Below are 15,446 nucleotides of genomic sequence, written 5' to 3'. Positions count from 1 at the left end.
CAACACAGGCCCCTGGTTTTTGTTGTTGACTGCGTCTTTGGTATTACATCTAAGAAACTGCCAAATCCATCATCATGATGGATTTGTGTTTTCTTCTAAAAGTTTTTTGTTTTCAAGATTTATTTTTATAAATTTATTTATATGAAAGGCAGAGTTAGAGATAGAACGAATGAATGAGAATATCTTCCATTTGCCAGTTTACTCCCCAAATGGCTGCAGTGGCTGGGGCTGGGCCAGACAGAAACCTGGAGCCTGGAATTCCTTCCAGATTTCCCACATAGGTGTCAGGGACCCACGTAGTTGGGTCATTCTCTGCTGCTTTCTCAGATGCATTAGCAGGGAGCTGGATCAGAAGTGGAGCAGAAACCGGCACTATGGTTGTAGGTTAATCTTCCGCCTGCAGTGCCGACATCCTATATGGTCACCAGTTTGAGTCCTGGCTGCTCCACTTCCGATCCAGCTCTCTGCTTTGGCCTGGGAAAACAGTAGAAGGCCCAAGTGCTTGGACCCCTGTACCTGAGTGGGAGACCTGGAGGAAACTCCTGGCTCCTGGCTTTAGATCGGCTCAGCTCTGGCCACTGTGGCCATTTGAGGAGTGAACCTTCCAGCAGATGGAAGACCTTTCTCTCTGTCTCTTCCTCTGTCTGTAACTCTATTTTTCAAATAAATAAAATCTTCAAAGAAAAAAGTGGAGCAGCCAGGATTTGAATGGGATGCCATTGTTGCAGGAGGGGCTTTACCTGCTACGCCACAGTGCCAGCCCCTTCTTCTAAGAGTTTTATGGTTTTAGCTCTCACGTACCTTTGATCCATTTTTAGTTTTTAAATGCAACATGTGGGTCCAACTTCATTCTTTTGCAGGTGTATATCCTGTTGTGTTCCTGATCTTAAAGGAACAACTGTCTTTCTTTCACTGCTTTGCATGAGGTTTGCTGTGGGTTTTCATAGATGACTTTTATTCTGTTAAGGTAGTTTCTTTCTGTTTGTAGTTGTTTTATTATGAAAGGATGTTCACTTTTGCCATTTTTAAAAAAAATTTATTTTATTTATTTGAAAGGCAGAGTTAGGGAGAGAGAGATCTTCCACCCACTGGTTCACTCTCTAAATGGGCCAGGCCAAAACCAGGAGCTTCTTCCAGGCTCCTATGTGGCTGCAGGTGTGCAAGCACGTGGGCCATCTTTCACTGCTTTCCCAGGTGCAGTAGCAGGGAGCTGGAAGTGGAGCAGCGGGGACTCAGACCTGCGCTTGTGTGGGATGAAGGTGTTACAGACAGCAGCTTACCCTGCTACAGCACCGCATCAGCCCCCATATGTTTGTTCCGCATCAACTGAGATGATCGTGCACTTTTATCCCCTTCATTCTGTTCATGTAGTCTATTACATCAATCACTTCTTAAAAAAGATTTATTTATTTGCAAGGCAGAGTTACAGAGAGGTAGAGGCAGAGAGAGAGATGGTGGCAACAGCTAGAGTTGTGCCAATCCAGAGCCAGGAGCTTCTTCAGGGTCTCCCACATGGGTTCAGGGGCCCAAGTACTTGAGCCATCTTCTACTGCTTTCCTAGGCCACAGCAGAGAGCTGGATCGGAAGTGGAGCAGCCAGGACTCAAACCAGTGCCCACATGGGAAGCCAGCACTGCAGGCAGCGGCTTTACCTGCTATGCCATAGCACCATCCCCCATCAATCTCTTTTTTTTTTAAGAGAAAGATTTTATTTATTTGAGAGGTAGAGTTACAGATAGTGAAAGGGAGAGACAGAGAGAAAGGTCTTCCCTCCGCTGGTTCACTCCCCAAATGGCCACAATGGCCTGAGCTGCGCTGATCCAAAGCCAGGAGCCAGGTGCTTCTTCCCAGTTTCCCGTGCAGGTGCAGGGGCCCAAGCACTTGGACCATCCTCCACTGCATTCCTAGGCCACAGCAGAGAGCTGGATTGGAAGAGGAGCAGCTGGGACTAGAATCAACATCCATATGGGATGCCAGCACTGTAGATGGAGAATTAACCTACTGTGCCACGGTGCTGGCATCCCATCAATCATTTTTAATGTGTTGAACCAACCTTGCATTCTAGGAATAAATCCCACTTGGTCATTGTGACTAATCCTTTTAATAGGCTGCTGGGTCTGATTTGCTAGTACTTTGTTGAGAATTTTGACATTGATTGTGACATCAATGTTCGCAAGGGATATTGGCCCAGTTTTATTTCTTTGTAGGATGTTTTCCTGGCTTTGGTATCAGGGTGATGCTGGCCTTACAGAATGAACTATTAAGTGTTCCTTCCTCTTCAGTTTCTTAGAGAAGTTTTGGAATTCTGGGCGTTCTTTTTCGGGGCTTGTGTCTGAAGAGTTCTGATTACTGACCTTGTCAGTGCCCTAGTGATTTAGCTTGTGTAGTTTTTGTGTTTCTAGGAATTTCTCCGACTCACCTAGGCTGACCAGTTTGGTGGCATACAGCTGTCTGTGGCACTCTTAAACTATTTCTGTACAATCGGTGGTAATACCTCCACTTTCATTTCTGGCTTCAGTAATGTGATTCTTGGTCCATCTCGCTAACGGTTCATCAATTTTGTTGACCTTTTCAGAGTTTCGGGCTCACTGATGACCTCTAACATTCTTTTCCATTTGTCTGCCCTTCAGTTTCTTTCTTCTGCTGGTTTTAGTTTAGTTTCTTCTTCTAGCTCCTTAATTTGCAAAGCAAGGTTATTTAACTTCCTTGCTGTTTAGCGTAAGCCTCTGAAGCCTTAAGTTTCTCCGATGAGCGCTGTTTTCTGTGCATCACATACATTTTTATTTGCCTCCAAGTATTCTCTGGCTGCCCTTGTGGCTTCTTGGATGCACCGGGTATGAGTACATTGTTTAATTTCCATAAATTTGTGCATTTTCTAATTTCTGGTTACTGATTTCTAACTGCATCCTATTGTGGTGACTTTATGATATTTTTTTTTAAAATCGAATTGAACTTAGATTTGTGGCCTGCCACGTGGTGTAACCTGGAAAGCACTGTAGGACTTGGTGCTGGCTTTGGAACACAGTAGGTGCTCAGGGAGTACAACCCAGTGTTGTTCATCTTGTGCTGAAGGGGAGGTCAGGGTCAGAGCCACGGCCTGGCCGCCTGTGGCCGTGTGGTCTCGGGTGAATACCTTCAGCTGTACTCCTGTGTCCTCAGTCCCAATCCCCCCAGCCCCCGGCCGGCACTTTGAGGACGAAGGTGAGATGGGCTGAGGGCATGTACAGAAAGTGCTCCGAGCAGGGCCCCACCAAAGCCGGCTCCTCTCCCCTCCACCTGTTCTGCTTACCCCAACCTCCGAGGGTCCTCTGTATTCTAACGGATAACGTGAGGCTCCACATCCCACTCCCCGACCTGAGGTTGCTTCTGAAAGGCAAAGGCCACTCTGGCCATGGACCGAGCAACTTGGTCCGGGGTCCTAGGGGTGTGCATGGGCCTTGTGACCCCTAGGGGCTGATGCTCTTCCTGGTGCATCATGGGCCTTTCACACGGCTGCTTCCAGGTCTGAGCATAACCTCTTCTTTGGAGGGGTTCCTTAATCCCGAGAGAGGCTTCACCCACCCCGACCCCTCTGTTCCGCACGGACCCAGGCACTCAGGGGGCGCCGCCTATGGTGCGAGTGCCAGGACCCCTTGGCAGGACTTTGTGTGGCTTATTCGCTGGCTCACTAGCTCTCAGGTGTGTTCTTGCCAGCAGCAAAAAACCCAAGCGATGCGGTTTGTTCGTTAATACTAACCATTTTAATTTAAATTAATAGCATTTCTGGAAGACAAATGCAGTTGATAGAAAATATAAAAACTTTTCCTGTACAAATTTTACATCACATTCAAAAAATGCAAGAGTGAGCCTCGCGGCCAGAGGCTTGGTTTGCACGCACTGTTGACGTTCTGACTCCCAGCCGCCTCTCAGCACGGGCTCCGCCCCACCGCCCAGACCCTCCCAGGATGGGCGTCTAATGCCCTGCGTGAGCACAGGGAGAAACGGCACAGGATGGCAGAGGGCGTTCAGACCCGGTGACGTTCGGAAGCCAATTTTGCTACAGGCTGCTCACAGTTAACTCCGAACCAGCACGGGTTCAAGACCTTGCGTTAGACAGCTCGGGGGCCACAGGCTTCGGAGTGAGGCTGGGATCGAGGGGCGCCTCGAAGGGCCGAGCTTGGTTGGGCTCCACTGAGCCCTTGGAAGCTCCCAGGGGGCCCTTCTCCACCTCCTTCACAGTTGGCTGTGGGGGCTGAATTCACAGTATCTGTCATTCTCCACGTGTTTCCAAGGCAGGCGTGTCTTCCGCACCTCGATTCACAGTTACTTCAATAAACAGGGCAGGGGGACCGGGGTGGGGTTTCTGTAAATGACAGGCAGTGTGGAGGGGACAGGCCCAGAGCCAGGACCTGTGAGGGGGACGGGGACTGTGTCCCTAGTAGCTTCCCAGCGGCCAGCCCCTGAAGGCAGGTACTTGCGAGAAAATGCCACGCACACACTGGGTTCTTGTGAGCCGCACCGCCACTGGGGCCTGAAGTCAGGGCATGTAGAAGCATCCAGTCCGTGAGACTGAGCAGTGTGTCCACAGCTCTGTTCTCATCCGAGGGAAGAGTAGGGTCACCGGGGGGACGTGGGAAGGTGCAGGTATGTGGGAGGGGTCTGCCTCCACCATAGTAGCTTTGGGGTCGTGGGGACCTGGGGATGAGGACGACCTCATGCGGTCCCCACAGGGCTGAGCCCGCTGCCGACAGGGGCTCTTTCCTCCTCGCCACTGGCTGGAAGGGGTTAAGAGGCCCAGGGCCTGGGTATCTGCGTGCTGGCCTGGGGAGCAAGAGGCAGCCCCGTAGCTGCTCAGCAGAGGGGCGCATTTCAGTGCTGATCCAGCCTGGATCTAGGGCGGGCAGGCTCTGGACACCAGGGCCTTGCTGGTGCTGGTGTGGAGGAAAGGCACCTGGCCAGCCCCCACCGGAGCTGAGCGTAGCCCCCACGCCCTCCCGGTCCCCCTTGTGCTTTCTGGATTTGGAGCCTGATGCTCCCCCCTCCCTCCCGGCACCCTTGCTGCCATGGGAACCTGTCTCTGGGGGACACTTTCTCACTGATGGGTGGGCAGAGGTTCCCTCAAACCCAGCCTCTGCTGCTGGCTGAAAGGGGAACAAGTGGGAGGCCTGGCAGCGCAGGGAGGCTCAGCTGCTAGGCGAGTCTAAAGGAAAGGGGTGGAACAGCTCTGAGCTCAGAGCACAGGCGGACAATTCAGGGCTGGGCAGGGACGGGGCGGGCAGTTCTGGAGCCCCTGGCGCGACTGGAGAAGGGGTTCTCCAGGGAAGGGGCTCGGGGGCCTCTGCTGTCTTCCCTCCTCCATGCAGGCAGCCCTCACGCCAGTGCCACTGCTGCAGGGCCCTTCCCCCGGCGGAGTCCAGTGCCAGTCGGGAACAGGGATGTGGCTGGAGCTGAGGCCCTGTGTCCCATGGCTTTGGTGCCTGCCGGGGGTCTTCATGCAAGAAGCACACATGTACACATCTATGGCTCTTTGGTCACCTTACAGCAGAAACCATGGCTGGGAGTCGACATTGAGGGGGTAGATTTTGCCAGGAGGGGGAACCCAAGCTCTCTGGGAACTGCTGACCCCATCACCCAAGGTGGCTCCTAGCCAGGGTTTCCTCTGTGGGACAAGGAGGGGCCGGCATCGCTCTGACAGGGAGACGCCCCACTGCTGGGGTTCAGGCTTGCGGCTTCACTTTTGCCTGGCCATGTGGGCCCCTCACTGCCTGCAGCGTCCTCCGGAGCAGTGGCCACTTCCACCCTGCTGGCCGCGGGCCTGCGCCTCTGCACACACTGCTTTAATTATTCCCTACTGTGAAACATCAAGTTCACGCAGCGGGCACACACGTGTCGTCAGCTGTCGTTCAGTACAGCGTGAGCTGGTGGCGGCGTCCGTGTTGGGAGAAAGAGCGGTGGTGGCGGCTCTGTGTGTGTATGTGTGTGTGTCGGGCTCCAGAAGCCCGGGGCTCCGTGGATAAGCAGTCCGGAGTGGGCCCCTCGCACTCCTGGGCCATGGCGCTGGGCAGGCAGAGCGTCCGTCTGTTGTCGTGGAGGTCTGGGGTTTTAGCAACATGTTTTAAACAAAGACGGGAGCAGAGACTGCACGGCCGGCTACATCTTTGGATTACTGGACTCCAGGACCCCCAGGCCAAACCTTTCAAAGCGGGGCACAACTTTGCTGCCATTAATGCTGCAAAGAGGAACAAAGACATGGGTCACAGCCCCGCCGGCGTGGGTGAGGAGGGAGACACCTGTGAGGAAGCGGGCGGGGGACCTGGCCAGCACCAAGAAGTGAGAATGATCGCTCGGCCCCTGGTCATGCTGAGTCCCCGGCACCCAGCACGCACAGGCACCGCCCTGGGCTCTCTTCCACATTGGCTTCTCACTTGCACCCCAGGAAAGCTCTTGCTCCCTGTGGAACTGGGAGAGAAGAGACCTGGCTCCCTGGGTTGTGCCCCTTCTAGAAATGGCTGTCAGTGGCGGGGGGCAGCCTGGGTTGCGGGGTGAGAGGCCGAGAGCCGGCCTGGGTAGGTCTTGTTGGGGGCAGGGTGAGAATCTGCATTTAGTAAGCAGTGCGCAACTGTGGGCAGCCCCACAGGGCGGACTCGGGGTCTGGTCTTGGGAGTACGGGCGGAAGTGGTGAGTGACTTCACCCTGCTGGGGAAGCTGCTTGGTTTTCCTGACAGAAATAGCCTGTGGCACCCTCTGCATGAGGACAGCTTCTCGGGGCGTGTGGCTGGGACACAGGCCTCTGCAGCTGGGGTCCTGCATGGCGACAGAACTCTGCGCCCAGCCCCCACAGAGGCCTCTGAGCAGCCTAGATCATTGCACTCCTTGAGGGACGAGATCCCCACGGGTTCAAAGCCAAGGCGAGCCCCCACCCCTGCACTCAGAACACACTAGGCCGGGAGACCCGCCTCACGAGGGTGTTAGTAGGGGAAAGAGACCCATCCCCCTCCACAACAAGGCAGCCCCTGGAAGGAGGAGGACAGAAACCAAAGTCACGTCCAGGAAGGCGTTAGAAGCTGCTGGAACGGCCTCGCGGGCGAGCCCGGTTAGTGGGGTCCTCTGCGGGGGTTACTCGGCACACGTGGGCCGCGCGGAGAGGGGAGCAAGCGGAGCAGGCTGCAGGCAGCGAGGCGTCCCTCGGGTTAGTGCCCGCGTCTTGTTTTGCGTTTTAGTAGAATCTCGGCGCTGAGTTGTCGATTAGGAGGGAGCAGCCCCCGGTGCATGCAAGGCAGCCAGGCCTACAACCTACGGGAGGAAAAGAGAAGAGGGAAGGGTGCGTCAGAACCAGAGTTTGCGGGCACCTGGGGCTCAGCGGCACGGCCGGCTCGGGAGGGGGCCTGGGCACGGGGCGTGTCTCCGAGCCTCCCCAGGGCAGCTGCAGGCTGTGATGGACAGACTGCTGTACAGCCCCTGCGCCTGGGAGCAGAGCCCTACGCTCCCTGGATTCTTTCTCAGGCTCTGGCCTCGTTTCCCTGGGTGCCCTCGGGCTGGAGCCTGAGAAAGAGGGACGGGCCCTCTGCCTGCCACCGAGGCCTTGCCGCGTGCCGTGATGGTCTCTGAGCCCCCGAGGGAAGTGACAAGGCCGTGTGGCACTTTGCACTCGTGGGAATGAAACGCAGGCGAGGAAGCTGGGATGCAGGCGGCAGGTGCGCTGGGGACGGCACAAGCGGAAACAAGAGTAAACACACTATTCCTCCAGAACCGGACAGCAGTTCTTAAAGTCGGCGTGGCCATATCGTCCTTTCCCGGAGTAGCGGCTCCGCCAGCGACTGCCGGTGCCCCCAGCAGTCCGCCAGGCGGGGAGGGGACGAGGGAAGGGCGCGGTCCAGCCCAGCAGGCACCAGTGGACAGTGGAGGAGTCAGGACAGCAGGAAAGGGGAGGACGGCGGCCAGGCCAGCACATCCGCCACCCCCCCAGAACAAAGAGCCACAAGAGCAATGGGAAAGAAAAGAGAAAATGAGAATTAGAGACGAGTAGACAGTGAAAATGTGGACACTGTGACCAGTGGGTGTGGAGAGACTCATTCACACGGGGCTGGAACTGAGGGCTCTGGGCAGGCAGCACCCTCCTCCCCACCCCCCATGAGCGACTCCATCTCCCGCCTGTGAGGTGAAAGGGTGCACCCCCGGCCTTTAGGGAACTGGAATCCTCTCCTGATACCAGCGCCCACCTAGTGCAGCCTTCTCTTTCATGGATGGGAAAACCAGGGCCCAGGTCGTTAACCAAGGGGCCCACGGGCTCTGCTGGGGTGGCTCCCGCTCAAAGCCAGCTCCATCATCCCTCACCTGGACACCCTTCCCCTCGCCCTGGGGTCCCGGGGGAGCCCTGCGCTTTGTCACGGAATGCAGCACGTGGCAGTCACTGCCTCGACTGCTGTGTTCCTGGGGCCGGTGACGCAGGAGTGACGAGTCTGCGTGTGGCCCCGCAGAGGCTCAGCGGCGGCTACCTGCCTGTCTGTGCCTCCTAACGCTGTAGACTCCCTGTGGGCGGGGTCCCAGGCTTGGCCGTCTCTGTCTCCCTGGGCACAGAGCAGGTGTGTAGCAGTGGTGGGCTAAGAACGCCAGCCTCTAACGAGTAGATTCTGTCACTCTGTGTTTGTAGGGGACTCAAATCCCTCCAAACAGCAAAACACTGCACATGACATGACGCAGGAAGCTAGAGCCCTCCTGGACCCTGCCACTGGCCCTGCCAGCCACGTCTGTCGCCTCTCTTTGGTGAGTTCGCCTACCCCGGCTCAGGGTTTGGGTGACCTGTGGGCCGTGCCTTCCCTCACGAGGTCTTTTAGAAAGTGTCCTGGGCCTCAAAGCCACCCCTTTCCTCCGGGAGTCCAGCCTGCATCTGGTTCAGCACCACCCACAAGTGGTTTGGGGAGAAGAAGGTCTTGTGACCATGAAAGTTGCGGGAGACAGATTCGCATGGCGGCGTGTGAGGGGCACAGCACCAGCTCCTGGCTGATGTGCTGTGTGCGGCTGCTCCCGCATGACAGGCGCTCGGCTGGGTCACAGTGAGGGACACAGAGCTTGCACTTCCCTTGTGTCTCACAAAGCTTGAAATATTTCTGACCTGGCCCTCGACAGCCCTAGATCGGGTCCAACACCTGCTTCGTACAGCCAAGGAAAGCAGGGCTCTGAGGACAGATCGTCACGGAGGGTGGGAGCAGGCCGGGGACAGACAGTGCAGGAGAGGGGAGCCTGGTGGCACAGGGGCCGGGGGCAGAGCCCACCCGCATCAGCGCACCACACCCACCCCAGTGCTCTGGCCCCCTCCGCCCCTTCCTGGTGTCGGCGCTGGTCTGACAGAGATTTGTGACTTTTCACAGATGCAAACTGAAGGTTTTAAAGCCTGACGAAGGGAGTCTCCAAAACCATCCCGGCATCAGCCGGGGGAGGGGGTGAGTTCAGACCAAAGGCACAGAGGCAGGCAGTGAGCTGCCGGGGCCTGGCGGGCAGGGTCGGGCTCGGCGAGGGGCACTTACTCAGCTGACTTCCAGAAGTGGCCAGGGTGGGAGAGCCGCCGGTTGAGCTTGGGCAGTTTCTCCAGCATGTCCATCAGCAGGCTGAAGCTGGGTCTCTCCTGCAGGTCGAAAGCCCAGCAGGCAGATAGGATCTCCTGCAAACGGAGCTGGCGTCAGCGGGGTCTGTGCTGGGCGGCTCCCCGAATACCTCGCTGGGCAAGGACCATTTCGGGAAAGCGCTCGTGCCTCCAGTGCAGGAGCTGGCCTCCGCACTTTGCTTCCTGGCCCCCAGCCCTTAAGGCCGAGAGAACAGAAGGGCAATGGGAATGAAACCAGAAGTGGGGGCTGTTGGCTATAGAGGCCTCAGCATTTACCAGAACAGAGGCTGGGGGTGACAGGCAGGAGGAGCTGCCGAGGCCGGCAGGACACCCCTTTCCTTCCGATGTGGGCAGGAGGCTTGTACAACACAGCCACATGGATTTGCAGCTTGGGCTTTTGTTCTTAAATACGACTGGGTCCCATGGGGTTGTCTGCGTATCAGGGAAACCAGAGACTTCACAGATAAATAGATCAGAACACTGTCTCTGGAGGGGACGTGTGTGTGCGTGGGTTAAGGACGCCACTTGGGATGCTTGCACCCCGTAATGTAGTACTTCGGTTCCAGTGCTGGCTGTGCTTCCAGTTCTGGCTTCATGTTAATGGGTGCCCTGGAAGGCAGCAGGTGGTGGCCCAGGGAACTCAGCTCCAGCCACCCCATGGGAGACCTAGCTTGAGTTCCTGGCTCCTGGGTTTGCACTGGTCCAGCCCTGGGCTGTTGCAGGTAACCATCAGTGGTGAAGGCTATCTCTGTCTTTCAGATAAACATATAAAAAACAAATCAACAAATAAGGTCTTGAAAAGATAATTTCTGAATCAAAACATTCAAAGTGATAGAAGATAAAAATCCAGGCCGGCGCCGTGGCTTAACAGGCTAATCCTCCGCCTTGCGGCGCCGGCACACTGGGTTCTAGTCCTGGTTGGGGCGCCGGATTCTATCCTGGTTGCCCCTCTTCCAGGCCAGCTCTCTGCTACGGCCCGGGAAGGCAGTGGAGGATGGCCCAAGTCCTTGGGCCCTGCCACCCGCATGGGAGACCAGGAGAAGCGCCTGGCTCCTGGCTTTGGATCGGCACGATGCGCCGGCCACAGCAGCCATTGGAGGGTGAACCAACGGCAAAAATCCAGAAAATTCTCCAGCGTGTGGACCCAGTTTTGGAAAGGGATGGAAAATACAAAAGATTCTGTATTTGATACAGAGGCTCGCTAGGAAGGGCTGAATTTTAATGGGAATTCCCAAAACAGAAAACAAATAACAGGGTAAGAAATTATCAAGGGAATAATAAAAGCAAATTTCCCAGAAACTTTCAAAGGAAACAGGAACCTTCACTGCTCACTGAAGAAAGAGAAAACAGCCGCCAACCAGCCTCTGCTGTGTTCGTTTGAAGTTTCTCAGGTCCTGTGCACTTACATAGAGAACAAGGGCACGAAAGGTGGAGTGAGAACCCACAGCAGAGCAGGTCCCTGAATTATTTTTTTATTATTATTTGACAGGCAGAGTGAGACAGAGAGGAAGGTCTTCCTTCTGTTGGTTCACCCCCAAAATGGCTGCTATGGCTGGAGCTACGCTGATCTGAAGCCAGGAGCCAGGTGCTTCTCCTGGTCTCCCATGCGGGTGCAGGGCCCAAGCACTTGGACCATCCTCCACTACACTCCTGGGCCACAGCAGAGAGCTGGCCTGGAAGAGGAGCAGCTGGGACTAGAACCTGGCACCCATATGGGATGCCGGCCCCAGGACCCCTGTATTCTGAGTGCCACCTGTCAGTGTAGAGTCCTGGCGTGAAGCCACCACAGTGACTGCGTTAGGCAGGCCAAGGTTCAGAGTTGACTTCTCCTGCGTCCACCGAGAGGAGGATTCACTCTCACTTCACTGGAATGCAAGTAGAGAGGAAGACGAGAGAGAACAGTGCCAGTAACCCAAGTCTGACTGAACACAGGACAGCAGGCCAGGACCCACTGGTTCAGACCACAGAAATGAACAGAACAGACTCCATCCAATGAGGAGAACGCAGGAGCTAAAGGCTCCACGAATAAGAAGAAAGTGTTCTCGCAGCAAGAAAAAAGGCAGTTAGACACTACTGGTGAAACCTAAACCCCTGCAAGGAAGCCATGTGTACACGACAACACTGAGGCTTTGATTAACGGAAGTGGAAGAGGTGAACCCACGGTGACAATGACGTAATCCCAGGAACTGCCTGCCCGCGGCCGCTGGCACTCAGTCACCCCAACGGCGCAGATGCTGCTCACTGTCCAACCGCTTGCAGACATAGAATGGAATATGTTACCATGGAGACACACATCAACCTCCACAATAACTGTTCCAAGGGAAAGCTGACCAGGGTTGAGCGCCTGGGGCACAGCGTATAGCCCCTCTGGCTATTGGAGCTCGCCCAACATGCCCGAATCCTTAGATAAAATGATGGACTCCCGAGTGCCTCAAAGCGTAAAGCAGCACCAGCGCTCTCCTCCCAAGGTGCTCACGGCTGTGCCACTGTGGAGCTGAGTTCAGCTGGCCAGGGCCCAAGAGTGTCAGGGAGGTCTCCGCACGCTCCCCTGCCCACCACGGAGAGACCAGCACCCTGACGGCGTCCTGGGAGGAGCAGAACTGCAGAGTCCGCGCTTCCACCAGAGGACACGTGCGACTGTGGACTACAGTGGCTCAGACAGAACATCTCTGTGAGCCTTCAGCTGATGGATCCTGGAGGGGGACGAGGGATCAGTCCTGGGCCTGTCCAGAGGGAGCACGAGGGGTCCTGCCCACCTGCTTCATGACAAGAAACCGCCTCCAGAGAGACCTCCACCTGGACCGGGCTGGGCAGCCCCCGGATGCTGGCCACAGATGCCATGGGAACTACTTAGCTGTTCTGCCCCAGTCCTGGGACTCAGGAACACACAGCTGTCACCAATCACACCGAGAACACTAACTCCTGACGTCTTCCTGTGTGACTGCACCGCGACAAGGAAACGTAGAAGTGCAGTCACTCCAGAGAATCTATCCGGCAGTGAGAAGGCATAAACTGCCATCAACATTTGCCATTTTCAAAACAAGTTTGCCATGGAAACTTCTAGAACAGTCAAGAAAGAAAAGCGTTCTAAAGATTTGATGTCACAGCATAACCTCACTGTATTTTAAGGAGTGTTATTTGAAAGACAGAGGTAGATGTCTCAGCTGCGGGTTTACTTCCCAAATGCCCACAATAGCCAGACAGAAGCCAGGAGCCCATATCTCCCACGTGGGTGGCAGGGACTCAGGTATTCGAGCCGTCACCCGCGGCCCCCAGGATGTGCACTAACAGGAAGCTACCGTCGGGGATGGAGCCGGGATCTGAACCCCGGCACTCCAGCATGGGGCGGGGGCCTTGTAAGCGGCCCACTGCAGCGTGTATGATTGGACTCTATCCCGACACCTCCGGGCAGCAGGGCCCCTCACCGCCCCACGTCCCGCGGCCCGGCCCCGGACAGCGAGCGGCTACTCACGCTGACTTCCTTCCCCAGGCTGATGGAGGCCAGGAGGCGCTTCATTCCTTCCCCGCTTCCAATCTGCCAGATCAGCGCCTCGGCGGCCTGGGCCTTGAAGGGCCAGTCCCGTGCTTGGAGCTCATACCAGACGGTCCTGCGGAGACCCGGGCCCCCAGGTGAGCTCCCGACCGCCCTGCACGGAACACGTGCGAGGTTCTGCGGGCAGGGCGTGAGCATCCTTCTCCGGCCCTTCTCCCCCTCGGGGCATCGGGGGTGCTGGAGGAGGTGGGCTCCGCGCTCCGGCCTCTGCTGTGGGAGCCAGGCTCGGTCAGAGCGCCCCGGGCAGGAGGCCAGCCCTGCCACGATCGAGCTGCAAGATGCTGGCCTAAGGATGGTGACAAAGCTGTCCCAGGACCAAGACTGCCAGTGCACCTGGTACTGGGGAAGTGACCCAGCGGGAGGGACACCCCGAGAGACCGGAGCGAGGCTGGGAGGTGGCCGGCAGCCCCGCCCCCTTACGCGCTGTCCCAGAGGCTGTCACTGACACCTGAGGGGGCGGCAGGTGTGAAACGCACCTCCTCAGGAGTTTGCTTTGTCGATGCTGTGCTGAGATGGAAATATTTTTTCCACGTGCTGGGTTAGGTGAAAAGTTTTAAAACTCACTTGATCTGCTTCCTTTTCTTTCTCAACATTGCCCACGGATGGGGCTCATGGGATTGTCTGTAGAGCCTGCACCCCGTGGTGCACCTGAGGCCACTGGCGGGACAGGCAGGGCTCCCAGGCTGGCCAGCGGATGAGCCTGAGCCCCAGCATCAGGCACTCCACGATGGTCTGGTGTGGTCCTCGGGCAGCAGCCCTGTCTGAGGTGCTACAATTTCCCTTGTCTTACAGGTGGGGAAACTGAAGGTCAAGGACTTGGTCGCTTGTGCAGCAAGCAGCAGAGCCACGACTCAAACCCAGGGTTGTTCCCACTCCACAGCCCGGGCTCAGAACAGCTCAGCCCATGCCTCCCCCGGCCCCAGAGCACCAGGGGCCGCTCACCCGAACGCGTAGACGTCAGCAGCTTTGGAGAACGGCAGCTGGTCCTCGTCCTTCCCGGGCGTCATCTCACGCACGATCTCGGGCGCCAGGTAGCACAGCCAGTCGTGGGACAGCTTCAGCTGGTTCTCACGCCTGCGGGCCGGGGCGCCAGCAAAGGACACAGGCTTCAGGCAGGCAGCACAGGCCCGTCTGGCTCATGACTGCCCCAGGGAGCCAGCAGAGTCCACCACGCATGGAGCAGGAACAGCATGGGGACTCTGCACTTGCAAAGGCACTGGGGGCCGCTGCTGGAGAGCCACAGCCAGGTTTTCTAGGAAAGTGGTCAGAGCACGGGGCCTGGCAGGGCCCAGCTCTCTATGCCAGCTGGGAAGTCTTTGGCATTCTGGGGTGGCAGCAGGGCACCCCACATGCTCGGGAGGAACACTGCCCCCTGTTGGCCTCCTTGAGATCTGGGTAAGTAACACGCTGGGGACGTGAACCCTGGTTCCTTGCCCAAGCTGGGGAGCAGCCAGGGAGGCAGGGAAGGACCTAGTCTCCCAGGGGTTAGCCTGGGACACAATGCTACGAGAGACCGGAGCACCTGGCTGTCCCCGGGGGGAGGATGCTCTTAGCCTTGTGCAGCCCGAGTGCCTGGGCCGCGGTGGGATCCCATGCCTAGCCAGCACCTCCTGGCCCACTCACCGCTCCTCTCGGAACACGCCCGAGATCCCAAAGAGCCCGAAGTCCGTGATGACCACTTTGCCGTTGTCGTAGAAGACGTTCTTGGACTTGAGATCCTTGTGCACGATGCCCTTGGCATGGAGATAGCCCATGCCCTGCGAGAGAGCCAGCCTTGCGTTAGGGGCAAGGGACAATGCCCGGCTAGAGGCGGTGCCCAAACCCCCTCATCTCACCATGGCAACCCAAGCCTGGTGCTGCAGCTGGGAGCCCTCTCGCCCCAAGCCCCAAACCACACAGCGGTTCCAGCAGCCGAATCTGTGCCTTTCCACACCACTGTGCCACCTGACAGCAGCCACCTCGATGGGTAGGTCCAAGGGGTAGCCCAGAGTTGGGGGGGGGGGGCAGGAGGGCGGGACATACGAAGCAGTAATGCCACCCCACACAAAGGGGGCCGGTGCTGTGGTGTAGCCGGTGAGAGTCCCGGCTGCCCCACTTCTGATCCAGCTCCCTGCTAATGCACCTGGGAAAAAAGCAGAGGGTGGCCCAAGTGCTGTGCCCCTGCACCCATGTGGGAGACCCAGATGAAGCTCTGGGTTCCTGGCTTCAGTCTGACCCAGACTTGGCCACTGCAGCCGTTTTGGGAGTGAACCAGCAGATGGAAGCCTTCTGGCTCTGCTTCTCCCTCTTTGTAACTCTGCCTTTCAAATAAAGA

At 57.0% G+C, this 15,446-nt stretch overlaps 1 protein-coding gene across 3 annotated transcripts in view; it reads right to left on the bottom strand.

Moving 5' to 3' along the window:
• Positions 1 to 3,725: 3,725 nt before the first annotated feature.
• KSR1 (kinase suppressor of ras 1) overlaps positions 3,726 to 15,446 on the bottom strand; it is a 154,318-nt gene continuing 142,597 nt past the window's right edge. For 2 of the 3 annotated variants that reach the window (XM_062216228.1, XM_062216227.1), the window contains 5 exons: positions 14,756 to 14,889; positions 14,075 to 14,206; positions 13,052 to 13,187; positions 9,503 to 9,636; positions 3,726 to 6,207 (listed from right to left, as the gene is read on the bottom strand). In XM_062216228.1, the coding sequence (XP_062072212.1) occupies positions 6,129 to 6,207; positions 9,503 to 9,636; positions 13,052 to 13,187; positions 14,075 to 14,206; positions 14,756 to 14,889 (615 nt within the window). In that variant the 3' untranslated portion in view covers positions 3,726 to 6,128. Of the gene's footprint in view, positions 6,208 to 7,714; positions 7,796 to 9,502; positions 9,637 to 13,051; positions 13,188 to 14,074; positions 14,207 to 14,755; positions 14,890 to 15,446 lie in introns of all 3 variants that reach the window. The other variant, XM_062216229.1, reaches the window with a different exon arrangement.

The sequence above is a fragment of the Lepus europaeus genome, chromosome 18 (genome assembly GCF_033115175.1).
Source record: "Lepus europaeus isolate LE1 chromosome 18, mLepTim1.pri, whole genome shotgun sequence".
In the NCBI taxonomy this organism is placed as follows: domain Eukaryota; kingdom Metazoa; phylum Chordata; class Mammalia; order Lagomorpha; family Leporidae; genus Lepus; species Lepus europaeus.
Note: the sequence above shows the minus strand (reverse complement) of the source record. Positions and strands in the feature narration are given on the sequence as shown.